Below are 21,619 nucleotides of genomic sequence, written 5' to 3'. Positions count from 1 at the left end.
TCCCGGTTATTTGGCTGAATTTGTTCAGTAGATTGATCCTGCAACCCAGGCCTTAAACCGTTCACCTACAATCAACCAAGAGGAGAGACGAATCCTGGCAGACCCCCAATTAGCAAGGCTGAAGAGAGCAAAACACTGAATTTTTTATGGGTCCAAATCTCAGGGAAAGCACGCAGTCCTTCTTCCTAAGGTGTTTCCTTAGCAAGGACACAAAACTGAAAAGCTGCGCCTTCCCGTCACCGCCCCTTCCATCCCCCCACCACCATCGGAGGCAGGGACGTGAGCCCCGCCCAGCGGACTTTACTGACACCGACCGACCAGAATAGGACGTCCGCCCGGAACCCCCGAAGCGCGGGGGGTGGGTGGATGGAGGAGGCAAAAAGCGGGAGGGCGGACCCGCGGTCACGTGCCCCGAGCCGTTTTCCGCTTCCGTCACTTCCGGGTGCGACCGTCGCTTCTGTCCTGGTGGGCTGTGTACGCGTTCGGTGCTTACTCACTGTACCTGACAGTCTGTACTACTGCCCCTTCCCTGTTCCCAGGGGGAGGGACATGAGTGTCCCTGGGCCGCCTTCCCTGGACGGGGTCCTGGCAGGGCCACCCGACGGCCTGGAGGCCGGGGGCCCGACGCCGGGTACGTGCTGTGGGGCGGGGCGGGCGGGACCCGAGTGGGTGGGTCTCCGGGCCGCCCAGGGGGAATAAGATGCTTTCGGCAGCTGCCGCCCCGAGGCTCTGTCCCCAGCGCGGAACTAGGGAACCTTGCCGGCTCTCCTGGCCAGAGGAGGAGGCAGGAAACGAGATCTGGGGGGAAGCGGTGTTTGGGGTGCTGTTGGTGGGGGTTGATGGTGAAGGCATTCTGAGTTTGTGTATTGACTCCAGCACACTGTTGGCTATTTGTTACGCGTTAGTGGTTGAGGATGAATTTACCGGAAGGATGATTGGTTTGTAATTCAGAGAATTGATGTATCCAGTATTATTGCCCACTCACTCATGAAATGATTATCTTGCGTTTTGACCTTACTGCGTCCTTCTTCCAGCAATCTTTCTCAACCCGAGTTCGAGGAGAGATTTAAACCCTAATGGCCTAGGGCATCTATTGAATGTAATGAATCGGCTTGCTCTGCATCCATAATGATACGATGTTTGTACTATCCTAGGGAGAATTGAGAAGATAGTAACTCAAAGCAGTTTCTGTGTTCTGCGGTTCAGATGAGGAACCCTAGGTGAGAAAGGCTTCAGGACCTTGGATGTACCTTTACTTGTACTTCCTGTTCCAGAAATATAGGGGTTACCCCAAAATAGCGCTCTCAGCCCTTTCTTGGTGCTTTTCCTCAGTGACTTCCCTCTCTTCACACCTTCCTAAGTTGCTTCTGTAAATATCACTTCCTTGTATATAAGTGCAGGTTGGGTCTCTCTCTGCTTGCTCTTCCATCTGCTTGCTGGGTCCTCTGACATGGTTATTTTGCACTAATCTCACACACAGCATGTACATAAATAAAAGTAGATGTCTGATCCTATTAATGGTGCCAAGTCACTATCACTTGAAACTTTGACATTACTCTTGACTCCTCCCACTTGCCTCCTACCTCTGTTTAGTCCAGGGGATTCTACTGTACAATTTCCATCTCCTCTTTGCATTTTCACCTTTACAACAACAGTTGTAAGGCTAGTCCACCTCCAGTCTCTTATTCATCATTCCATCTATCACACTGTCACGTCACTGCCCCAAGATAAAGCTCCCATCATGTCATTTCCTTGCTTGGAAACCTTAAATGGCTCCTTACTAAACTAAGGGCCAAACACATTATCTTCGCATTCAAGGGTCCTCATAGGCTGGCCACATGGTCTTAGAGCTCACTACTGCATATGTCTCATGCTCCAGACACCCCAAACTAACCTCTCTTTCCAGAGCCATCCTATATTCCCCCTTTCCTGATGCTGCTTCCTTTACCCATATTGCATCCCTTTCTCTCCTGCCTTAGAATTCTTACCCATTTGGAAATAGTAGTCCTCATAGGTTGCTGATGGAAGTGTAAATTGGTGACATCTCTTAGGAAAGCAGTTTTGCAATGTCTATTTTTTTATATAAATTTATTTTGTTTATTTACTTTTGGCTGCGTTGGGTCTTCGTTGCTGTGCGCAGGCTTCTTCATTGCGGTGGCTTCTCTTGTTGCAGAGCACGGACTCTAGGCATGCGGGCTTCAGTAGTTGTGGCACGTGGCCTCAGTAGTTGGTGGCTCACGGGCTCTAGAGTGCAGGCTCAGTAGCTGGGGCGCACGGGCTTAGTTGCTCCGTGGTGTGTGGGATCCTCCCGGACCAGGGATGGAACCTGTGTCCCCTGCATTGGCAGGCAGATTCTTAACCACTTCGCCACCAGGGAAGTCCCTGCAATGTCTATTAAAAAATGCATAAACACCTTGTTCCATTAATCTATTTATAAGAATTCTATAGAAACAGTGATATGAATATGCAAAGACAAGCAAGGAAGCTCACTGCAACATTGTTTGAAAAAGCAAAAAGTAGAATAGGTGTCTTATTTTCTTTGTCTTAGTCTACTCGGGCTGCTATAATAAAATAACATAGGCTGGTGGCTTAAACAACAGACATTTATTCCTTGAAGTTCTGGAGGCTGTGAAGCCCAAGGTCTAGGTGTGGTCAAAATATGTTCCTGGTGAGGACCCTCTTCTGATCTTGCAGATGGCTGCCTTCCACTGTGTCCTCACATGGTGGAAGGAGAGAGTTCTGGTCTCTCTTTCTCTTCTTTTAGGGTCAATAATCCCATCATGGGGACCCTACACTCAGACCTCATCTAAACTTAATTATTTCCCAAAGACCCCCACCTCCAGATACCATTACGTTGGAGGTTAGGGCTTCAACATATGAATTTTGGGGGAAGGACACATTTAGTCCATAACAATAGGGAACTGGTTAAACAAAATGTGGTAGAATTCTGTTAAAAAGAATGGAGTAGATTCATACATGTTGACCATATCTGAGATATATATTTATGAGAAAACTTGTAGAACAGTATAAGCAAGATTTCATTTGTGATAAATACAGGGTTTAACTGTGTATGCAAAGACAATTTCTTGAAGGCTATGTAAGAAACTCCAGAGTGACTCTCTGTGGAGTAAGGTAGTGAGGAGTATTTTTACTTTTCAGGTTATAGCCCCTTCTTTTGTATTTTAAGTTTTTACAATGAGTAACACTTAAAAAGAAAAAAGAAAGGAATGAAAATTCTATCCATTCTTCAAGCTTCAGCTCAAATGCCCACACCTCCATTAGGAATTATTCCCTGATATCCCTGGTGAAAGTGATCTTTCTCTAATCTGTGGCACTTCTCACATTCTCTGATTCCCCTGTATTGAGCTTTTTCAGGGACGGGGACTTGCCTAATTTATTGTTGTAACCTCAAAAACTAGTACGTAAAATGTATGTGCAGCAAATGTTTCTTGTCTCCCACAATAAAGTACCTTGAACTTAGTGAATAAATGCGTGTAAAAACATGAGTAACTTCAACTCTTCCAATAATTTAACCAGAAGACTGGGACAGGGTAAGGGGGTTGGTGTGTGTGAGTTAAAATGTATATATAGTTTAAGGAAGGTGTATTGGTTGTTACTCCTTAAAGTTGAAATATCCTTATTTGGTTGTTTGTTTATCTGTAATACTTATGTTTTCTATGTATATATGTGTGTATATATATATATATATATATATATTTTTTTTTAATTTATTTTTGGCTGTGTCAGGTCTTCGTTTCTGTGTGCGGGCTTTCTCTAGTTGTGGTGAGCGGGGGCTGCTGTTTGTTGCGGTGCATGGGCTTCTCATTGCGGTGGCTTTTCTTTGTTGCGGAGCATGGGCCCTAGGTGTGCGGGCTCAGTAGTTGTGGCTTGCGGGCTCCAGAGCGCAGGTTCAGTAGCTGTGGTGCCTGGGCTTAGTTGCTCCGCGGCATTTGGGATCTTCTCGGACCAGGGCTCGAACCCGTGTCCCCTACATTGGTGGATTCTTAACCACTGTGCCACCAGGGAAGCCCTTCTATATTTTTTAAAGAGAGTTGCTGCTGTTTGCACTGTTATTGTAATCAAGCCTTTAGCAATGACATTAATCATAATAATATAATATAATGTAATATATAACATTAATGATATATTTTATTCACTTCCCATCTGATGAAACATCAATGGCAATATCTGTAAATGCTTCACTTTTCCCATTATATTTTTATTTCACTTGTGGAGTGCTTCAGTTTCTAGTTAGCTCTTACTTGTTTGAATATTGCCTTGCAATCTAGAGAATTCCAAAGTTTGTTCATATGTTTCTCAGGATCCAAATAAAAACCATACTAATTTATTTTGATCTCTAAAAGCTAATTTTGAATATGACAGCATGTTGTTTTCCTCAATCTTGCCAAAATTTAAATCTGTGGTAAAAACTATACTTGGAAATGAGCTATAAGCAATGTATTGTGATGAACGTATTCTGTATAATGATCTAATTTGATGTTATGGATTATTACCAGATTATGATTAAAGACAGGTGTTTCAGAGTTTAATATTAGTTTAAAAATGCTTTTGGAGTACCATTTTAGTAATGTGGCCATTTGACTTTTTTTTTTTTAATTCTAAACCAGTGATTCTAAAATCTTACAAATCATTCATTGAACCCTGTTTAGAAATTGTTTTGTACTTTTCTTGGTAGGAGTAGTGATTGATGGGTATTCATGTTAGACATTTTGAATGCCTGGTACAATGCTTACACTGTTATTATTCAAAGGAAAGGTAGGAATAAACTAGTTCCTGGCATCAAATCTAGATTTACACAGAAGACAACTATTATATACTATTTTCTATGGTAAATTAAGGTTCTGAATTTCAAGAGAGGAGAAATTCTTAGAAAATTTCTTTCCTGCTAACAAATGACAAAACAACCCTCGCTTTACATGTAAATATCAAGCTCTATGCAAAATAAATGTTGATCCATATTACTTCCATAGAATTGAAAAAAAATATTTTTAGGTATTGCATTTATTTTAAAAAAATTTTTAAAGTTTTTTTTTTAATGTGGACCATTTTTTAAAAGTCTGTATTGAATTTGTTACAATATTGCTTCTGTTTTACCTTTTGGTTTTTTGGCTGGCAGGCATGTGGGATCTTAGCTCCCTGACCAGGGATCAAACCTGCACCCCCTGCACTGGAAGGCGAAGTCTTAACCACTGGACTGCCAGGGAAGTCCCTGCATTTAAAAAATATGTAATCTCTAGGGGCTTCCCTGGTGGCTCAGTGGTTACGAGTCTGCCTGACAATGCAGGGGACACGGGTTTGAGCCCTGGTCCGGGAAGATCCCACATGCTGTGGAGCAACTAGGCCCCTGCGCCACAGCTACTGAGCCTGCGCTCTGGGGCCTACGAGCCACAGTGACTGAAGCCCATGAACCTGGAGCCCGTGCTCCACAGTGGGAGAGGCCACCGCAGTGAGAGGCCCGTGCAACGCAACGAAGAGTAGCCCCCGCTTACCGCAACTAAATAAAGCCCACTCACAGCAACAAAGACTTAACACACCCCAAAATAAATAAATTAATTTAAAAAAATTCTGCAAGCTTTTGGAAAGAAGAATTTCTTGCTTCCATTCAGTAACTGTTCCTTCCTTTTAGGCCTCAGACTCCTTTAATAATACACTGAAAACTCTAAATCCCCTTCCCTGAAAAATACATACACATATGGAATTTTGTGTGTGTTAATGTTCTTTTCAGCTAGACTTTACCTTGTCCTAGTAGCTTTAAAATATTTTTTGAGTGCTCATAACTTGATTTTTAGAGGATGCTCAGGAAGTAAAAGTTAAAAAAAAAAAAAAAGGATACCTACATTATCCTGTGTGTGTGCTCTGAACTCCACTGCTAGCCTCCTTTCCTCCCTCCCTGCTACTTTCTTACCCCTGTGTCAGTTTAAAAGCTTCCTAAATTTGATTTTTTGCTTGGGGACAGGTTTAAGTGACACTTCTCCAGATGAAGGGTTAATAGAGGACTTGACCATAGAAGACAAAGCTGTGGAGCAACTGGCAGAAGGCTTGCTTTCTCACTACTTGCCAGATCTGCAGAGATCAAAACAAGCTCTCCAGGAACTCACGTGAGCTGAAAAAAACCATAGATGCACTCAGTTCTTCTCTGGCATAGTCATAATTTACTGTATAAGTAAAGTATATACTGTATTAGGGATAATATTTTGTAACATTTAATACAATGGAGTATTTCTGTGTCTTTTGTGTTAGCAAATGGGAGTGGAGTAATCTAAATTACATAGTATACATGTAATTTAGATTACACAGTAATCTAAATGTAAAAAGTGAAATGAATGCTCCTAGAGTGTTTGGTCTCTTCTGAGAAGTACCCCTAAATCTTATCTAGACTCTCTGATTAGTTTTGGTGTCTCTCCACTATTTTAGGAAAGAATCGCCTCTTGGGGATGTTGCAAATGGGTATACACCAGTTTCTGAGTAGAGCTGCAAAATTGCCTCCGTAAGAGTCACATTTGTTTTCAATTGCTGGTTCACATGACTTGCCGGAAATCCCTAATTATCTTTTTTGGAGATGACCCATTTCATTCTTAGTTTATAACTCTACTAGCTAAATAAAGGATTGGAGAATAAGCTAAGAGAGGAACAGGATAAGGAAGAATGGAATCCATAAAGTGTAATCAGTATGCAAAAATATACACTCTGGGGGCTTCCCTGGTGGGGCAGTGGTTGAGAGTCCACCTGCTGATGCAGGGGACACGGGTTCGTGCCCTGGTCCGGGAAGATCCCACATGCCACGGAGCGGCTAGGCCCGTGAGCCTGCGCGTCCAGAGCTTGTGCTCCGCAACGGGAGAGGCCACAATAATGAGAGGCCTGTGTACCACAAAAAAAAAAAAAAAAGAAAAATATACACTCTGATTTTATCAGTTGTCACCCAGAAACAGCAGCCTGAACTTCTTCCTCTTGGGTCAGGACCTCTCTGGATTGCCCAAGCTGGCCTATTATTTCTTTTTTGTGGTGGTCACCTTTAAACTGGCTATGAACCACTGCTGCTCTAAGACTTACTCTTTGAAAACTGATCTCAGAGGCCTTTATTAGGGCAAAAGGAGAGGAATAATCAACAACTATGTCCATTTTTTAAATATTAGTAACTAATGTTACAGTCCTTGGGTTTGAAGATGATAAGTGAATATAAAAGTGGTACTGTGTTCTACTACATGTGATACCCTACTGTAGTTAAGGGAGCTGATAACATTCTTAGTTTTCTGCTAGTTCCAAGTAAGATTATTTTTATTCCCCAGTGTGTGATATATCTTGTATTTTAACACCAGCCAATCCTTGTGGCAGAAAAGTCAAAGATTTTGTGGGTGAGTTTGGGTGATATATGATAGACTGAAGGAAGGTAAGAAACTCTGCAAACAAAACATATCTGGTAACACTTTATTTATAGGAAGTTAGGAATCAAGGTTTAATTGGAAAGTTTAATTGATAAGGACATCGGCTAAAATTTAGTGTTTCAATAACCCCATTTATCTTCCTAGGCGTCTAGACAGTGACGATGATGATGATGATGATGATGATGATAGTAAAATCAGCTACTGTTTATAACAGTTGAATATGATGAATAAGCAGTTATTAAACTTCTTGAGTGTTAAGGAAAGATAAGCAAACTTCAGAGGAAGAACAAAGAGAAATATATGGGTCTAGTTAAGAGCTTTCTACACTGTCTCATTGATCAGTGTATCTGTTCTTTCACCAATATCCTGCTGTCTTGATTTCTGTAGTTTCTGTAAGTCTTGAAATTTGGTAATGTACGTCTTCCAACTTTGTTGTTCTTCAGTATGTCTTAGTTATTATAGGTCTTTGCCTTTCCATGTGAATTTTAGAATCAGTTTGTAGATATGTACAAAAAACTTTCTGGATTTAAATTGAGATTGTATTGAACTCTTTGAAAACTGATCCTAAATTTTTGACCTATAGGTCAGGTTGGGAAGAATTGATATCTTAGCACTATTGAGTTTTTTATTCCATGTACTCAGAATATCTCTTCATTACTTAGATCTCTCTTATTTCTTTCATTAGAGTTTAATAGTTTTTGCATATAGATCCTATACATATTTTGTTAGGTTTATACCAGATTATTCCATCTGACGGGTTATTGTAAATGGTATTTTTTAAAATTCTGATTGTTCATTGCTGGTATATAGGAAAGCAACTGACTTTTGTATATTAACCTTGTATCCTGAAACTTGGCTATATTCACATATTCGTTCCTGGGTTTTTGTTGTTGATTCTTTGGGATTTTCCACATAGGCAGTCATGTTATCTGTGAACAAAGACAGTTTTATTTCTTCCTTTCTAATCTGTATACCTTTTATTTCCTTTTCTTGTCTTACTGCATTAGCTAGGACTTCCAGTAAAATGTTGAAAAGGAGTAGTAAGAGTGGACATCCTTTCCTTGCTCCAGATCTTTAGGAGGAAAGCGTCTAGTTTCTTACCACAAGTGCAATGTTAGCTGTACGGTTTTTTTAAAGAGATTCTTTATCAAGTTGGGGAAGTTCCTCTCTCCTCCTAGTTTGATGAGAGTGTTTTAATTATGAATGGTGTTGGACTTCGTCAAATGCTTTTTCTTCATCCGCTGATAAGACCATATGATTTTTCTTCTTTAACCAGTTGATGTTGTGGGTTACATGATTGGTTTTCAAATGTTGAACCAGCTTTGCATGCTTGGAATAAATCCCACTTGGTTGTGTTGTGTAATTCTTTTTATACATTGTTGGATTTGATTTGTTGATATTTTGTTGAGGAGTTTTGCATCTATGTTCTTGAAAGATAATGATCTATAGTTTTCCTTTCTTGTAATGTCTTTTTTTAAAAAATAAATTTATTTACTTATTTATTTATGGCTGCATTGGGTCTTCGTTGATGCTCATGGGCTTTCTCTCCTTGCAGTGAGCAGGGGCTGCTCTTTGTTGTGGTGTGTGGGCTTCTCCCTGCGGTGGGTTTTCTTTGTTGTGGAGCATGGGTTCTAGGTATGCGGGCTTCAGTAGTTGTGGCTCATGGGCTCTAGAGCTCAGGCTCAGTAGTTGTGGCGCACGGGCCCAGTTGCTCCGTGGCATGTGGGATCTTCCTGGACCAGGGCTCAAACCCGTGTCCCGTGCTTGGCAGGTGGATTCTTAACCACTGTGCCACCAGGGAAGTCCCTCGTATAATGCCTTTATCTGGTTTTGATTTTAGGATAGTGCTGGCCTCATAGAATGAGTTAGGAAGTGCTTCTGTTTTCTGAAAGAGATTGTGGAGAATTGGTATAATTTCTTCCTTAAATGTTTGGTAGAAATTGCCATGAAGCCATCTGTTCCTGGTACTTTGATTTCTGGAAGGTTACTACTTATAGATATAGGCCTACTTAGATTATCTGTTTCTCCTTGTGTGAGTTTTGGTAGTTTGTGTCTTTCAAGGAGTTAGTCATTTCCATCTAAGTTATCAAATTGGTGAGCATAGAGCTACCTGTAGTATTCTTTTATTATCCTTTTAATGTCCATGGGATAAGTAGTGATGACCCCTTTTCCATAAATTATGTTAGTAATTTGTATCTCCTCTCTCTTTTTCTTTGTTAGTCTAGCTAGAAGTTTATCAATTTTATCAATATTTTAGAAGAACCAACTTTTGGTTTTGTTTATTTTTTATTGTTTTCCAGTTGTAACAGCCTGTTTTTGCTGTCCTGCTTGTCTTGGATCATTGGCTTGCTGGGTTCTCCTCTCATCCATTCTGGTTTCACCTTCTGTGGCCTCCAGTCAGAGCTGAAGGGACACATATGACCTGTAGGATATGCCATACTCAGTGCTAGGTGGTGGAGATGTTTTAACTGCCCTTCAGTCTCTTCATTGCTATTTCTTTTTTTCATTGTTGTTCTCTGTTTAGCATACTTCTGCAAGCATATCATGTCATATTTTTCTTTGTCTATAGTATTCTTTAAAATATTTAATTAAGTGACCCCCCCCACCCAGTGTCACTTATTCCTGTGATCCTAGCATCGGTTGATCTGGAGAAGAATATTAGAGAAGTTGGCTTCTCTTCCTCAATAGCAAGTTTTGAATCAGATTTTATTGAGGAGTCTTAGAAATTACTTGGTCTGACCTTCTTACTTTGTAAATGAAATTTAGGTCCAGAGAAACTAAATTTCCAAGATCACACCAACTATTATTATCCCTTGATACTGCATTTTTTCTAACTCTAATCTAAAAAGTCACTGCTCCTCTTCCTTTATGGTAATATTACAATTTTAATATATATAAAACATCAAGTTTCTTGGACAAGATAGTATAAAAAAAACTTTTTGGGGATAATACAGAGAGTTGTTTGAAATAAGTAATAAAATAATTTAAAATGGCTTGATGTTATTCAAATCTGAAATTGAGGCAAGAATAAAAGATGTATTTAATTATCAGAATATTGGAATATTATTTTGGCTTTGGAATATTATTATTATTATTATTATTATTATATATATATATTTTTTTTGCAGTACACGGGCCTCTCACTGCTGTGGCCTCTCCCATTGCGGAGCACAGGCTCCAGATGCGCAGGCTCAGCGGCCATGGCTCATGGGCCTAGCCGCTCCGTGGCATGTGGGATCCTCCCGGACCGGGGCACGAACCCGTGTCCCCTGCAGTGGCAGGCGGTCTCTCAACCACTGCGCCACCAGGGAAGCCCTGGAATATTATTTTGAAAAAGATTATGATAAACTAAATAAGCCTTGGAGAGTCAATAAATTTCCAACTTAATTTCTGCTTTTAACATTAACCAAGATGAATGTGATTGCTTTTAATGAACCATCACTTAAAGTATGTAAAGTTTATTTTGGCTGTGTGCTTTTGTTTCAGACAGAACCAAGTTGTATTATTAGACACACTGGAACAAGAGATTTCAAAATTTAAAGAATGTCATTCTATGTTGGATATTAATGCTTTGGTAAGTATGATTTAGTTGACATAGCTTAATGATATCTTGTTTTAGAAATAGCTAGGTTTATCCTCCCAACTTTGTACTTATGTATGTTTGAGATACTTACGTATGTTTTCCTCTAATTTTTAAAGTTTAGAATTTGTTGTTTAACAGGAAACCTTGATTTACTTTATTAGACCTTCTATTGTCTTGAATTGTTAGCTTTCAAATGTTGAGCTTGTGATAGGAAATTGAACTTACATATGAAAGTCTGGAATAGATCTGCTCATAATTAAAGACTAATAGAAGAGAAGTAAAAGTAAGGAACTTTGGAGGTACTCTTTTTCCCCTTAAGGAAAGCACATCTCTCTTTATCAAGTACATGGTTTTTAAAATTAGCATTTATTTAATTGTATGGCATTTTCATAATGCCATAACAAATTAACGCTGAAACAGACTGTTCGAGGGTCCTTTACGTCCCCTTTATATCTTTCAATGTAAGTGACAATAGTTGAATTTCATCAGAAACTTTATAGCTTTTTGATGAGAGGAACTAATACTCTTTATTTTAGGAAATGGAGAATTAACAGAAATAAGGAACTTGTGGCTACCTTTCTCTTTACCCAGAACATTAGAAATAGCTTAGTTTGCATGACTTTGTGGACTTTCATATATACGTCAAAGATTGGACTTTTCATTGGAAAAATGTGGCTTATTAATGTTTTCCTTTTATAACAATCAAAAACCGAGTCCACCTTCTCTAGTATTAGGCAGAGGCCTGTGGTAGTAAATACAAAGTCTTCTACTCAGTAGTTCTTGATTTGTGAAGGAGGTGGTCTTTGTCTTCTCCATTGAGTTCATGTTGCAGCAGAACTACATATTTGTTGAATTAATGAACCAAGCATATGTAATACTGTCGCTTCCATCTGAAAGGGCAGAAACTAAGTCTTGCTCTTTTTCCTTCTCTCAGCCCATGAGTGGTGTTTTTTGTTGTTGTTGTTTGTTTTTTTAATTAATTTTTTTAGTTTTGGCTGTGTTGGGTCTTTGTTCCTGTGCATGGGCTTTCTCTAGTTGCGGCAAGCCGGGGCTACTTTTCATTGCGGTGCGCAGGCTTCTCATTGCGGTGGCTCCTCTTGTTGCGGAGCATGGGCTCTAGGTGCGCGGGCTTCACTAGTTGCAGCACTCAGGCTCAGTAGTTGTGGCTTGCGGGCTCTAGAGCACAAGTTCAGTAGTTTTGGCACATGGGTTTAGTTGCTCCACGGCATGTGGGATCTTCCCGGACCAGGGCTCGAACCCGTGTCCCCTGCATTGTCAGGTGGATTCTTAATCACTGCGCCACCAGGGAAGTCCCCCAAGAGTGGTTTTGATTGTCATTCAGGAACTGAAAAATAAAAGCCCAGAGAGAAAGAGGGTCTGTAAGCTCTAGAGGTCATCAGACTCTGACTTTACTTGTGGCTACATTAAGGCTGCTAATCTCTCTACTGACACTTCTTTCCTTTTTTTTTTACCTGATCTTCTCTTTCTGTTACCTTCTTTCCTGAGGATGAGGTGTTTCTTTTTCCTTCTCTCCCATCTCTGGCTGAGATGGAAAGTCTATACTTATCACTCCTTGGGAAGAAAAGTGTCCTTACAGAGATTGTTCTCCTTGGTCTGACTTCAGAAGCCCAAAGAATATGATCAGACTTGTCCACAGCCTTCTCAGGGCTCTCTGGCCACAGCTTGGTTTTTCCTGATGGGCAGACACTTCACTTAAACTGTCCTGTGTACCCTGGCTCAGTCTCTCCCTTGTAAAGGCAGTAGAGAGTGTTTTACTTTTCTTAAATGAAACTGATAGCACTGTTGGATAGTCTTACTAAAATTTTAGAATTATATTGCATGGTTGGTTTTTTTTTTGAATTTTATTTTATTTATTTTTTTATATAGCAGGTTCTTATTAGTTATCTGTTTTATACATATCAGTGTATATATGTCAATCCCAATCTCCCAATTATGTTGCATGTTTTTAAGGCAAAATGTTATCCGTACAGAATATAAATGTCTATTTTATGTTGAGTAACTTTTAATCAATCTGAACTGAATCAGGTATTCTCAAAAGCCTACTAGTGGTTTAAATTAAATTTGAATCTTGGAATTAAAATATGGAGATAATTAGATCTTCAAAAATTTTGACAAATTTAGGCAGAATGAACTGTAATTTAGGTATTGATTTATTTATCCATTTTGATATTTCAGCCTGTTTTAAATTGACTTTTAAATTTACTTTTCCATCTTAAGTTCACTGAAGCTAAACACTATCATGCCAAGTTGGTGAATATAAGAAAGGAGATGCTGATGCTTCATGAAAAGACATCAAAGTTAAAAGTGAGTTGAAAATTCTTTCACAGTCTTTATAGAAGTAGAGGTTTAATTGTCTGTTTTTCTTCAGTATTCATTTTCTGACTTCTTATATATTCATATACAATAGGTTACTTAATTCATGGTACATTGTTTTCTTTTAAAACACATTCTTATTAACCCCACTCTGGGCTTTTCTACTAATAGCTGGGCTGGTGGGCTCACATTCTCTGAATATGTCACTGTATTTGTCATTTAATAATAAGAGTTTTGAGTAATAGAATTTTTTTATCAAGGAGACCTTAAATTACCCAGAACATTTAAAAACTGTGAATCACTGTATTGTACACCTGTAACTTACACTATATAGCAACTATACTTCAATAAAAAAAAGTTACCCTGAACAAATTTAAAAGTTAAACATGAAATTTATTATTATGTATTGATTACCTTAAATCAAAGCACTATTACTTAAAAATTTTTTTAAATTTTTTATTTTTAATTTAATATTTAAAGGCTACTTTTCAGTTACAGTTACTACAAAATATTGGCTATATTCCCCATGTTGTACAATACATCCTTGAGCCTGTCTTACACCCAGTAGTTTGAACCTCCCACTCCCCCACCCCTATATTGCACTCCCCCATAAATCACTAGTTTGTTCTCTAAAAGCACTACTACTTTTAAATTAGGCCATAACCTATAAGCCTTTTGCTCTCTTGGTTTTTAAATTTTTTTGACTTAGAAAAGAGCACTTAAACTGCAGCAGAAGAGGCAAAAAGAAGAGTTGGAAAGGGAGCAGCAACGAGAGAAGGAATTTGAAAGAGAAAAGCAGTTAACTGCCAAACCAGCTAAAAGGATGTGAGAAGTTGGATGTTTGTGTCCTTCCTTCCCCTGTTGATGTTCTGGATTTAAGATGACCCAGTGTAGACTGAAGTTAAGGTAGTGCCTTATACCATTGTGTTATGCTTTGAAATCCTTTTCCCACGAGTGCTGTCTCTCTATCTTCATTTCAGCCATTCAAGGAGCTTTTTTTCCTGAATAGAAGACATAATATCACTTGGTTTGGATATTTTGTATGTAATTTTTCAACTTTGTTTTGCTTTTTAAAATTCATTATTTTGGCCTTAAGTCATTTATAAACTGGAAAATGGTTTGTTTTAATAGTCTAGACTATATGTGGTTAAAAATTAGTATGAATTATTTAGCTTCTTAATAAGTGTGGATTTAAAAGTTTCAGTTTCTTATTTTATGAAATGAATTGCCTTTCTGGCAATACAGCGCTGGGTTTTGGCAGTTGCCTTTTCATTGTTTGGTTAAGAAGAATTGCCAGCTGTTTAATCTCATATTCCACTGGAAAAGAGGTGGTATAAGCCTTTGTGAAGAACATGATAGAAAAGTGTGTACACAGGAAATAGTAGCATCTTAGACATAGGATAGGTGAGCAAGATGCCATGTAGATTCCACTAACCATATACTATATCTGCTTCCTAGCTTTGTTGTTGCTGTTTTTTCCTTATGCTGCTTCTGGGTTCAAAGTAGATTATATCTATTCCTAAAGTTTGGCAGGGGTGGTGTAGCTTTCACACACTCAAATGTGTTTAAATATTTATAATTCTTAGTAACAGTCATCACACACTGAGATACAGTTGTCAAGCTGATAAGATAATGAACCCAGCTTTCCAAGTGGAAAGTCTTACTGCTAGTTCTAGCTATCCTCTGATTTGCTGTGTGGTCTTAACATGTGGTTACTTTTTCTGTGCTTTTATAAAAAATTCTTAAAGTAGAATGATACATACCAACTACCCATTTTATAGATAATGACAAGAATGGTGGAAAATTAGTAAATAGCTTCTTCACAAAAGAGGCAGCATGATACCTTTAGTGTTTTCTAGATCCCCCCTCCCCCAGTATTACATGTAGAAATTTATTATGTGAGGGAAATATTATGAAGTTTCATTGTTTTAAATTGAGAGTGTATTATTCACTGTTTTAGTATTATTTAACATCCATGATGTCCAATCTCTATTACATAGAGACTGTACAGATTAGATTACAGATTATGATTAGAATGTGTATCTTTTATAATCTACGTTACATTTGGTAAGCTGGAATCACTCACTACCTCTGATCACATATCAGGCTAACCAATGATGGAGAAGGCATTAGATTTACGTTGAGTGCTAAGAGCTGGTCTGTTTAAAGGTTTAAAAAATTTGTTTGAAAACCTTTCCCTTCTTTAGTGAGTGAATTATGATCTCACAGTTCTCTTGGTTTTGGCCTTATGTTTAAGAGTATAAATATATTTTATTTTTAAAGGCTATGTGTTGCCCTCAAACACTGGCTAAAACTCCTAGGGCAGGATCATTAGCACTGGCAGGACAGTGTCATCTAAACTGCTGAATGTACTCACTTATAACCTGACAAAGGCTGTGCATTGTTTCTTAGAGTGATTTGTGGTGGCCAGCCGCAATGACTGTTTAAAATGCTGGTTCCTGGACACCACTCTCAATCTACTGAAGCAAATCTGTTTGTTTTTCTCTTTTTTTCCTTTTAAAAAAGTTTCCTCAAGTGATTCTGATGTACCTCATAAGTTGAGAACCGCTGGTCTAGTGATCTAGGTCAGAGGTTTCCACAGTGGGCTGCATATTAGCACCTGGAAACTTAAAAAATATATACTCTTGAAGATTTTTACTCATTAGTTCTTAGGTAGGGCCCATCCACATTTTAAAGAGCCCCCCAGATAAGTCCAATGCAAGGAACCACTGGTCTAGACTTTCTAGTGATTTCTATTTATAAGGAGTGAAATAGTTTGAAAGCTACCCAGTAACTCTTGGGATTAATCTTATGAAATAAATTCTTAAACTGCTGCTTTTGATATAAAGTCAGATTTAAGACTGAAATAAATAGCAGGCCAGAAATAGGTATAGAATTCTGGTTAATTGAACTTTGTGACCTATATTTAAATAAATCATGTTTATTGAATGAATGGCAAGGCACATGTACTTTTAGAAATGTATTACTTACATTTTGAAGATTTTTTAAAGTGTCAAGAATATATATTAGGATCCACTATTTTTAGGTCAATTGTAAATCAGAAGCACTGTTACCTTGGTAATTAAAATCTAAAACTTTAGCTGTATCTCAGTAGCGTACAAACATATTGTACTGACTAAAACTGAACAGAACCCTTATAATTAGTCTTGCTGTATTTTTGCACAAAATTATGAATTGGTACTTGAGTTGAAAAAAATTGCCTATGGTGTTTTGGTTGAAAAAAATTGCCTTTGTTTTGAAACTATATCATATATATACTGAACTAAAGTGATGGGAGTTAATTTTGTATTTACTTTGTAGGAGGTATCATGTAAATATGCAGACGTTGAATGTAGTATGGATTGTGTCCGCAGTGAATTTTTGGGTGGATACAGTTTATAAATATGCCAATTATATACCCTCATATACTTGTCTGATTTTGAGCTTGTAAAATGAGGACTCCTTTTTACACATTTAATAAAGAAAAGAAAGGTCTATGAATTATCCAGTATCATTTATCAAGCACTGGTGTGCACACACCACTGTACACTTCCCTTTATGTACTTTATTTCAGACATTCCTTTCCTTTGCTTTCCTCTCCTGTCATCTTCCTCTTAATGTTCTCTGTAGGTTGTGTCACAAAATGACTGGTCGGCTCATGAAATCCTTTTCGGAAAGGTGATAGAAAGTGTTATGAAAAGATTCTACCTGAAATAACCCAACTTCATAAAGTTCTTCACTATTTGAGAATAAGAATAATAGCTACTACCTTTTTTTTTTAAATTTATTTTTATTTTATTTATTTTATTTTTGGCTGCGTTAGGTCTTTGTTACTATGCACGGGCTTTTCTCTAGTTGTGGCAAGCAGGGGCTACTCTTTGTTGCGGTGCTTGGGCTTCTCATGTTGCGGAGCACGGGCTCTAGGCACGCGGGCTTCAGTAGTTGTGGTTCCTGGACTCTAGAGTGCAGGCTCAGTAGCTGTGGCGCATGGGCCCAGATGCTCTGCAGCATGTGGGATCTTCCCGGACCAGGGCTCGAACTCGTGTCCCCTGCATAGGCAGGCGGATTCTTAACCACTGCGCCACCAGGGAAGTCCCTAAAACAATGATTCTTAATCATTAAACCTTCAGACCTCACTGTGCACATATTTTTAAAAGTTACTTAGTTTCTAGGCTTTCCTTTTGGATCAAGATAGTTCCTATTTTACATATTTGTTCAGATATTATGCTTGTACAGATGAATCAGATATTTAAGATTTGTTCCATTGATAGCTTATTCACATTGTTTCAGCTCTGCTTGCATGTATGAGGCCAGGTGCCATCTAGTCTTCAGGTTAACATTTGGGTGAAACTAGGTGTATTTTCAAAGCCATTAAGAGAGTGAAGGGGAGTAGTCAAGGGAGATGGTTCTAATGACTTAAAGCAGAAATTCCAAAGAAATACAGTGTGAAGGAAGGGCAGTCAAAGAGAAGATCGGTGAAATTTGGGGTGGGTTGGGGATGGTAATAGAGGAAGAGAAAAGGAAAGGCCAAGTCTGAGGTAGAAGGGAAAGGTGATGTGTCTTTTACGTACCTTTAATAAAGGAGGCTTATAGGCTTGTGAAGAATAATAAATTAATAATATCCACCTGTTTTAAGATGAGGTCGCCCCCTACTGTCACTTCATCGTAAACTGAAGAAAAGGTTGTAGCCTGCTGTTCATTCTGGTTTAGATAATGTATATTCCTAAAGTGCTTCAGGAGGCCTGCAGTGCTCAAATTTGGGTAATTGTGTATGGGTGCTGCTCACTCCTATTCCAGGTTTGACTTTTATTAGGACTTTGGAAAAGAGAGTCAAAAAGTATATTGAACACTTAGTACAAGAGAATAAATACTAAGAAATAAAAACGTGTATATAGACCTGAAGTTTCCTGGCCTCTGCTTTGATCATAAACCTTTAAATTTTAAAGTATATAGAACCTTTGTAATATAGTGGTTAGGATTGTGGACCTGAAGTCAGACTGCTGTGGTTTATATTCCTGCTTGATTTTTAGGGCCTTGGACTTGCTTAAACCCTGTGTACCTTTCAGTTTTTAAACTGTAAAGTTGGGATAAGTGTTTCTGGCTTCATGAGGTTATGAGGTTTTATGATATCCATATAAAAGCCCGTAACAAAATAGGAAGAGCTCAAGAAATGTTGGGTATTATATCATGGTATCTTGAAGTTACATATTCACATGTGGGGATGGTGCCTATTTTGCCCCTTTGTGCATGCCTGTTTTTGTTCACAGGATTTCCACTAGGATCCTTGGTTCTTTAATGTCTTCCTGTTAGACACCTATTTGTTCTTTGCAACTCAAATGTCTCTTCTTTATGGTTTTTCAAACCACTTCACAAAGAATTTTTTTCTTGTGTTCTATAGTACTTAATACATTTGCCTCAGCATTTACAGTATTGTTATGTGTTCACATGTCTCTCAAGATCGAGGATATTTCTTAGTCATTTCTGTTCCATGGTGCAGTAGTGCCTGGCCTATAGTTATTAATCAGGGTTCTCCAGAGAAACAGAATGAATCTCTGTGTGTGTGTCTGTGTGTGGAGAGAGAGAGAGAGAGAGAGAGAGAGGTAGAGAGAGAGGTAGAGACAGAGATATTTATTTTAAGGAATTGGCTTATATGATCGTGGGAGCTGGCAATTGCAAAATCTGCAGGGCAGGCCAGCAGGCTGGGGATGCAGGGAAGAGTTGATGTTGCAGCTTGAGTTCAAAGGCAGTATGGAGGCAGAATTCCCTCTTTCTCAGGGGGAATTTTCTTAGTCTTTTTCTTAAGACTTTCAATTCATTGGTTGAGGTCCACTCACATTATGGAGGGTAATCTTAAAGTCTGCTGATTTAAATGTTAGTCTCATCTAAAAAATGCCTTCACAGCAACATCTAGACTGATATTTGCCTGATATTTGCCCAAAAATCTAGGTACCATGGTCTAGCCAAGTTGTCACATAAAATTAGCCATCATGATTGAGACTGAATTGAATCTAGTAAGAGAAATAAACAGATATTAAAAATAGCTATAGGGCTTCCCTGGTGGCGCAGTGGTTGAGAGTCCGCCTGCCGATGCAGGGGACACGGGTTCGTGCCCCGGTTTGGGAAGATCCCACATGCCGCGGAGCGGCTGGGTTCGTGCGCCATGGCCGCTGAGCCTGTGCATCCAGAGCCTGTGCTCCGCAACGGGAGAGGCCACAGCAGTGAGAAGCCCGCGTACCACAAAAAAAAAAAAAAAAAAAGAAAAAAAAAAAAGCTATAATAAAAACCTGGATTACGTAAATGCCAAATAGGGACTATTAAAATAAAAAGATTAAGTTCCTGAAATTGAAACATGGCTTGGGAGTCTGTAATCCTTGGATAAACAGAGCCACTGCTTCCATCCCTGATTATATACTCAATTAGACTAAAAAACAAAAAAAAATGATAGCAAGTCCCAAGATCTTGGGAATAAAATGAGCTCAGAGATAATATGTGTACGGGACTGTAGAAAAATAGATGCTACATCAATTGTAGCTTTATATCTTCTATATTAATTAGGGGCTGTTCAGTTTTCTTAAAAATGGCTTTTAGGAAGAGGTGGGCAGTTTTAGAGCAGGCTCAACAGATGAGCACATCTTAAAATTAAAACCTGATGAAGCACAGAAGGGACAATGCTGCCATCTTGTGGTACTCTGCTCTCCTAGTCAACAAATTCTGTATTGTCTCACTAGTTTGATGAAATTTGGCCTAAGCGTTTTCAACTATAGTGTTTTTGGTAAGTCAGGGTTTTCTGTATGGTCTGAACTTTTGTTTAAACAATGAGATGTTTGAAAGTGATCTGTGAAACATCAGGTTTAAAACTACATTTTTCTAACTTTTTGAATCTTTTAGTTTGATGTTAGGCTTGAGGGTCGTTCCCCCCCCGCCCCGCCCTTCTCCAATCGTCTATCATCATCCACCATGCTCAGAATACTGTTCTAAGAAAAACATTCCAGGCCAAATATCTTGCTGTGGGCAAAGGTCTCAGGAGTTCTGTGCTTTTATTCACCTGACTGTCCCCATTGGACCTTTGCTGACAGGATCTGGGGTTAACACCTGGCCCAGGGGCAGCCAACCCATGGGCTCAGTGGTGGAATAATTAGCCTGGCAGGAAAAACTCTGCCTAGATGGGGACATAGAGTATCTCATTGGCCTAGTCGGTTACTGTCTTGGGAGTATGTATTAGAATACTCGGAGAGAATCAGCCCTTTAGTAATTGAAGGAGAAACCAGAAGACACACGGAAGCAGACAGAACAGCTGAGTGTTATGTGGGGAGGAGTAGGGGTCCATGAACTTCTACTTCTGAAGGGGGACAAGGTCATAGACCCCTCAAAATATCTTGGATCCCGAGCTATTTTCCTGTATAAGGCTCTGTGTGACCTGGGTGCTGGGCTTTTCTTAGGTCCCTATGGGATTTAATTACTGGGCTAAGATTCCTGTTTTCCACAGTACCACCCTCCCTTCCCCTACTTCCCTTATTTATGAGATAACCTTAGCAATTCTTTATTTATTGCAACTTTAAGCATCTAGCGTTGTCATTGTCTTTTAGATTCCTTAGCATGTTATATCTTTCAAAGTGTTTCAGTGTGCACTATCTAATTTAATAATAAGGATGCTATTTAGGAGATTATGTGTTTCCATGCCTGCTAATCCAGGAGTTCAAGGAAGAAGATAACACTGACCAGCACCCAAGTAGGAGCAGTGCTGCTGCCAGCCACACACTTACTCTCATTGCTTGCTGAGGTTTTTCTCTTGTATTATCCAGTTTCTTAGAGTGTTCTCATCTCTGGCTGGATTTCTAATCCCACATCTACTTCCAGCTCATTCCCAAGCCTAAAGTTCAGAGCCCTAGCTCTGTTGAGCATCTGTTATATGCCAGGTGCTTTATACACATCATCTCATAACAACAACTTTAGGAGTTACCACCCTAACACCATATATCCTTATCAGCATTTTATAGATGAGGACAGTTTACAGATGAGGACAGCTGAGACACATTGAGTCTGAGTAACTGCCCAGATCACACAGCTGCAAGTGGTGGAGCTGAATTTGATTCTGGGAGAAACCCAAAACTACCACGTTGCTGGGGAATTTTCTTGGGCTAGAGACCCTAGGACCAGAGATAGAAATAGGCTTGGGAGTTTTACTTTAAATTTTTCTCTAAAGCTATACCAATGATAGGGAATTATGTGGACGAACCATCTGCTAATTTGTTTAAGCCAGTCTGATAATATTGGAAGAAGTGGAGGAAGCATGGGTTTC

The 21,619-nt window shown here is 39.0% G+C and overlaps 1 protein-coding gene across 1 annotated transcript; it reads left to right on the top strand.

Moving 5' to 3' along the window:
• Positions 1-549: 549 nt before the first annotated feature.
• BLOC1S6 (biogenesis of lysosomal organelles complex 1 subunit 6) lies at positions 550-14,149 on the top strand (the record flags this gene model as incomplete). The annotated part of the gene is made up of 5 exons (XM_079699550.1): positions 550-631; positions 5,978-6,119; positions 10,890-10,977; positions 13,225-13,311; positions 14,030-14,149. 5 exons carry the CDS (start codon positions 550-552, stop codon positions 14,147-14,149), a joined length of 519 nt encoding a protein of 172 aa, XP_079555676.1.
• Positions 14,150-21,619: the final 7,470 nt, after the last annotated feature.

Source organism: Hyperoodon ampullatus (assembly GCF_949752795.1).
Source record: "Hyperoodon ampullatus genome assembly, chromosome: 3".
Classification (NCBI taxonomy): domain Eukaryota; kingdom Metazoa; phylum Chordata; class Mammalia; order Artiodactyla; family Ziphiidae; genus Hyperoodon; species Hyperoodon ampullatus.
This window is presented reverse-complemented; position numbering and strand designations above follow the sequence as displayed.